Raw genomic sequence first — 6,908 nt, forward strand, 5'->3', positions numbered from 1 at the left:
AATATTTATTTATGATCTCTATAGTTTAAACTTATATTATTTTTTTTAATTCACCAATTTTTTTTTATCTGCTTTTTAATTACATAGATTTTTATGGTTAGCTATAGTTATAGTTGGAGTATTGAATCACTCTATAAGCTATGGAATTTTGTCTCAACTTTCTTTGAAAGAAGTAAAACTATGAAAAGATAAATAAATAAAATTAAAAAAAAGAAAGGAGAAAATATTGATGAAAAGCGGCCTCAAAATTACTTCGCCCACAAATCTCACATCACCTTCAGTATTAAAAGGATTAAGCAAACATTAGCACAAATCAAAATAAAAAGAATTAGCATTTTAATGTCACTCGAGTATGAATAACCAAGCCTTGAAAAATGGTCTGTAGATGTGACTGTAGAACAAAATGGTAATTATGTATGTAAGGTAGCTAATTAGCAGATAAGGTAATTATGTATCCTAAGCACACCTGTGATGTTACTGGAACTGCTACTTTATATAATCGCACATTTTTACTATTTTCTCAATAAAAGCTCTAACGAATTTGATTAAACTCTTCTTATCAATGTACAATTAAGTGATTTTTAATGAGTTAGGTCCAGGTTACAATAGACCCTAAATACTGAGGCCTTTCTACCTTCAATGCTAAACATATAAAATATTAACAAAGAGTGTTTGTGACCTAAATGGATACAATTTATTTAATTAAAGAATAGTTTTCTATTATTTGAGTTCCTTTTTGACTGCACCCGGATCATCTTCCTTGATTGTTTGATTTTTTCTTTTTTTAGTATAAACACTATATTATGTTCATTTTTTTTAAATTTACGAAAGCACCACAGCTAAACTGATGATAAGTAAATAATTTTATTATTATATTTTTGTGTTCCACTTTATGGAAACCTCCACACAATGGACAAAATCATTGCTCCCATGAGTTTCCGTTAAATAGAAGTTTCACTATATAAGAAAATACATTTGGCTTTGCTTCCATAATAATTTCCTAAAGAATTACAAACAATATTTTAATCACACTAACTTATCGGTGTCTGATGATATAATTGAGGGATGGCAGAGCCAAGTCACCTATGTGCTCAAAATTCGAGAAAACAAATTTCTAAAATAAACGAATGTTGTGCCAACAGATTTTGTCCCTGAGGAATTCTCTATTGAATTGAAACACAAGCGCCAAAATCTCTCTTCATGTTCATGCCTATCCATTTCTACTTAACAATCTTAATCAATTTTTCACATCTATTAATTTTTGGCAATCAAATTACTTGACAATCCTATTACTTAATTAAACTAATAATTATAGTTATCTACCTTCTGCAGATCTGAGGGCATCACGAAGCTCATTCGTATTTTTAAGTAAATCTTCTAATAAAGACTGCTCTTTCTTTTTCCACTCTTCTTCTTTCTTAGAATACTCTTGCAAAAGGTCTGTTTCCCTTTTTTCTAATTTTTTAGCCCATTCTGCTTCTTTTTTTTCAATACGATGTCTCCATTCTTCTTCTTTTTTGGAGAGTATACTGACTTCCTTAGGGGTTAACACCTAAAAATATTATAAAGTTAATTTTTAAAAATAAGGAAATCATTATTCCATAAAAACATTCAGAATGAACAATGCCTAAACATATAAGTTAGTACCATAAGAATAAAAAATCAAGTGACATAAGAGCGCACTAGGATTTATTAGGTTTAACTTTAAATTACAGTAAAATTTTTATTTCTGAAACTAGTTTTTTCTTCTTCTTTACACATGTTTCTGAAACTATTTTTCAATAATATCCATTCTCTATGACATTGATAATCCAATGTCATAGAGAATACATGATAATACAAACACTTAATATGCACTTGATGCCCCTGCCTTAAGATGTAAGTGCATATGTCATACAAGAAAGGCTAATTATTCAAGCAGTAACGGAATTGGAATTAGGATCATATGCAAAATATTTCATTTCAAAGATTATTTTACTGATGTAACCATCAAAAAAAGTTCGAAAGTGAGATTCACATTTTATATTCTTTAGTGAGAACCAAGAAAGTGGGATGTGAAACTTAATTTAAAAAACTATTATAAAGAAAGAATTGATCGAATATATGTAATGAAAAAATAACATTTATTTGAATCTTATAGTCAACAGTTGCCCTATTAAAGTATGATAGGAGGGGTAAGTACACCACACATATGCGCTCCTCAAAAGAGGTCTGTTGTTTACTGGACTTATTCTATCATGTTTTGCAAGAACAACTGTGGAATAGGGCTTGAAAATGAGAAAACATTAAAGTAGAAATGTCAATCACTAAGAGTTCAATTAAAATTTCGTCTTTTGATGTTCCATTTATTGCTAAAAAAAATATATAATAATAATAATAATAAGCCTCATGGTAAACACCAATTCAGCTGAATAACAGAATTTGAAAGAATCAAGTTAGTAAATAGATTGAAAATACTATCTTTACAACTTGTTATACTTCACCTTAGCTAAACCCCATAGCTAATACAGCTTTAGAATTCATATAGCTTAAATAATGGCAGATCAAGCAAGTTCTCAGTTCAAATCTAATGATATAATAACACGCACACCGAAAACGAACATCATATTTTACATTACCTCATTTATGGAACATAAGCATTATGGTGAATCAGAACTCACTAAACTAGATAAATTTACATATGACATAACTAACTAAAAGAAACTCAAATGAACTAAGCTTAAACTCGAATACTAATAAAAATATTCGTATTCGCAGATCTTATGAATATAAAGCACCATTACTAAAATCTGTTATACAACACAAATATATCATTTTCTATTAAGATTATAAATATATATCACGTCTTAGCTTTGATACTGACACACCTGGCAAAAAAAAAGTATTTATTAGGAAATGGATTTATAAAAGTATTGTTTGGATATATGTCATCATAGATTTGGTTACTTCCTCAACTGGTATCTGCCTACAAACTGTCCTAAAGCTAGTAAGGTTACCACAATATTAACATAGTCTACATTGGAGTCTAAAGAATGGGTTAAACACAAAATAAAAAAACAATTTGTCTAATGTGCCACTATTAAAGCAAACATCTGTAAGTTTTGCTTAAAATTAGTAAGTGAAAAAACATGATTAAAGATCAATTAAGTAATAGATAATTTCATTCTCAATACCTTTCCATCGGACAATCTGATTTGGACATCTTGAGTTTGAACAGGCAATGTTGCTGGTCCCTGAGATGGACCCTGAATAGGAGCTGTTGGTTCAAGAACTAAACTGCACAAACTACTCTCTGAACCTTGTCTAGATTGCCTAGACAAACCTCCTTTTTGAGGGGTAAATTTTGGTAATTCCTTCCCTGTTTTCTCCCGAAACTGACTTTTCATACTATTAAACATGATTCTGAACATGAAAAAAAATATATAGTTAAATAAGGTCGCATAAACTTATCATGTATTTCCAATAGTGTAGATTACACAACAAACAATGAAGTGATAACAGTTTACCTGGATGATAGTTGACCTTACAGTACGTGAAGTTGATTCTAATTTTCATTTTTTTGCAGCATAGTTGTTATTAAGAAGCAAAAAAAGATAAATTATATTAAAACTCGCACAAATCGAAAAAACACGAAATTCATTTTGATTAACAACTCATTTAACCTACTATCAAAAACCAAACCTTAACTTATATCAAACCAATGCCTGTAGGATACGATATCAAGACAATATGAAAATTCTTTAATCCTTGTAAAAATAAATAAATTTCATCAGTTAAAAATTAAATTTTCAGTAAGAGCGATGATTATTAGTGTTTCTTTAAACTTATGTTAAATTCGAAAGATTTCAGTTAAAATGAAAACAAACAAAAATTTAATTCATAATAGTAAACAAATAAAATTGATAAGCTATACCAACCCTTTACCTAAACCTTTCTATATATTTTTTATGAATAAATGTGTTTAACAGATTTTATATGATTTAATCACAAAGACTTTTTACAGACAGAGCAACTGAAACTAAATTATAAATAAATTTGTTTTTAAGCAAAAATCTTTTCCCCACCCCACCTTGATTTGGTCGATTTTTACACTACTTGAAACAGATATTTCTTAATGATCAACTAAAAATTCTTCGTTCTGACACCAAACGTTTTGAAGTAATCATTTGGAACATCTTGAGGGCTAGAGTGGAATATACAGTCAAATTAGTTTCTTATCTATTTAAGAAGTGGTCAGAATCTTTATATGGGATTGTACATTTAGTACTTACTGGTGGAACATAGTATCTTCTGTACATTTTTAAATTACATATTATGTATATTGTAAGCTTATATCAATCATGTTGTTTATGTAATATTAAATAATAGAACTTGGTCGGCAATAGGTTCGTTTCAAGGACCGATTTAAGAGTCAGCAAACTGTCAGGAGCATACGCAGTAGAGGATTTGGGAGGGAAAAACACGTACTGCGTTTGCTCATGACAGTTTGCTGACTCTCAGACCGGTCCATGGAACAAACCTAATATCATTTCTAAACCTATCTCAAACATTTTTGAAAGAGTAGGAGGGCAAACATTTAGAAATACAAGTTTATTATAAATATATACAAATATTATAAAAGTTTATTATAGTTTTTACATTTTTTAAACTCTATTTTTGTCTTCTTCGGAGACAAAAAATCATTCCCACTCCAAAAGGGTCCAATCTCAGGGTACCAGAAAGGAGACTTGGTGGAAAATTTTCGAAAAGTTCTGAAAATTTACTCACTTAGTTTTTGGGTGCTGATTAATCAAGATATTTTAATTCATATGGTCAAAAATTCGATATCATTTCATTTCTGGCGCTACCTTCTACACCTTTAGCCTCTCTCTATCTCGATGGAGCGTCAAGATACAATTTTGAGCTATAGCTCATTACAAAGAGGATGACATGTTGAACATTTATCTCACCTACAGAACGCAGCTATGATTTTTAGTTTTCCAGGTAATTCAATTTAAATGTAAAGGCGGATCTACATGTTGGCGAACTCAAGCATGTGGATGGATGGCTTGTCTTGGCTGGTACGAGTTGGCCTAAGCTCGTTGCCGTTCGGTCGAGGGTCGGTTTATTGGATAGATCAAAGGGGGATTGAGAGAGCGCTCGTGTAGCATCTCCACCATTGTTCTTTGTTTAGTTGCATCTGAGAGCTGTTAGATGGTCAAAGGTTTTTGTTGTTACTTGTTATCATGAGTTTTATATTTAATCTTATTAATTTATATTTAATTTTTGTAATAATAATAATATAATCCCAGTCCAATGGCTGGCCGTCATTCTTGCCTCTCTAAAAAATACTGACCTGTGGATGGTCCGCTCGGAAAATCCCGTATACCATACCTATTTCGTTTCATCTCGAGCGCTCCCTCGCATCACGAAATTAATTTTCTCTCGTATAATTTATTGTTTCTCTTAGTTGTACAACGTCGGTAATGAAGTTTTATTAAAAATAATGTGTGTGTGTGTGTGTGTGTGTATATATATATATATATATCAAAATTGTAAGTAATTTACTCTTTTCTAACTTATTGTGCAATGGTATTAGCTGTTAATCAAACGTATGGTTTTCAAGTTATGAGCATAAAAATATAATAAAGTAACGGTATTCATTTTCCTCAATTGTTCCCTACAAAGCTACTGGTACTAGTACTGGTATTTGGTGGGGGGATAAGTGGGCCTAGTGGTCCTTTTTGCCAACCCCTGACGACTACCTAGGTTGCCGCCGCGTACTATCGCGTAGGTTCTCGCCGAGAAATGGATGTTTATACTGCCCCAGATGGGAATCGAACCCACAACGTTCCGAACCGAGCCGCCACGTCCCTCCTGCAAACTTTATGGCAACTTTGGAATTAGTTATCAGTACCTGCTTTCCTTCAAAAAAACAAAACATAAAAAAAGCACAGGTTGAAAACTTCGAAACTTTCCTCCGAGATCCCATTCTGGTTACCGTTTGATTTGAAGAAGTGCCCTATGTAGTACCGAGAAAACTATTTAAATAGTTAAAGATTCGCCTGTGAAATATTGAATATGGGAATTATAAAATTGTTAATTTCATCAATTTGAAGTATAGATCGAAAAAATAAGTTTCTCGTTTCTGAGTATATAAGCCATTGTGATCAATGTTTTTTTTTTTTTTTTTATTATTATTATTTATTTAAAGTAATTTACAGCTGTACAAAATAATACAATAGGTAAATATGTAGTATGTTTCATATACACTTGAAAATCTTGGGAAGGAACCACCCATTGGTGGTACTTCAAACATTAATTTAAATTAGAAGGTCCCGTGGCCATCTTCTTTTCAGACGCCTCGGAGGATTATCAGGGATTGTTAAGGATGAAAGATTAAGAATTAATGGGTTAGGATGGTTAAGGAGTTTGGAATGAAAAGACGCATATCTGTTTTGGGTCAAATCTGCAACGAATGGGATGTTAAGGTCTTTGTGAATGAGTTTATTTGTGACGTAATAAGGAGCATCAAGGATTTTACGTAGGATTTTGGATTGTAACGATTGGATGCGGGAAGAATTTATGGTTTGGTGGAGCCCCAGAGCTCAATTCCATATGTCCAAATTGGTCTGATTATCGTGTTCAATGTTTTAAATTTAAAATAAATACCTGATTAGATTTTAGTGCTGCAGTTATTTATAGTCGCAGTAAATAGAATCATTATTATTTGTTCGGTCAGGAATTGTGATTTATCCGATATCACGTTTTTTGTTGTTTATCCATGTTTAATTATTATAAACTTATCGGCTAAAATGCAAGGCATTTCTCTTTCCTTAATAATAAACTTTCTACATCAAAGAAATTATGTAATATAAATTGTGGAAGATTATTGATTGACCGTGTGTAAAGATGAAAGGAATATGGTC

At 31.3% G+C, this 6,908-nt stretch overlaps 1 protein-coding gene across 1 annotated transcript in view; it reads right to left on the reverse strand.

The window, feature by feature from the left end:
- The window catches only part of Golgin97 (Golgin 97), an 18,488-nt gene extending 14,784 nt beyond the window's left edge, over window positions 1-3,704 (reverse strand). The window contains exons 1-3 of the mRNA XM_067049140.1: window positions 3,507-3,704; window positions 3,174-3,402; window positions 1,324-1,552 (exon numbers count right to left, since the gene is read on the reverse strand). Coding sequence (XP_066905241.1) covers window positions 1,324-1,552; window positions 3,174-3,398 — 454 coding nt within the window. The 5' untranslated portion in view covers window positions 3,399-3,402; window positions 3,507-3,704. The remainder of the gene's footprint in view (window positions 1-1,323; window positions 1,553-3,173; window positions 3,403-3,506) is intronic.
- Window positions 3,705-6,908: the final 3,204 nt, after the last annotated feature.

This window comes from Halyomorpha halys, unplaced genomic scaffold (assembly GCF_000696795.3).
Source record: "Halyomorpha halys isolate HHAL.00 unplaced genomic scaffold, Hhal_1.1 Scaffold417.1, whole genome shotgun sequence".
Taxonomy (NCBI): Eukaryota; Metazoa; Arthropoda; class Insecta; order Hemiptera; family Pentatomidae; genus Halyomorpha; species Halyomorpha halys.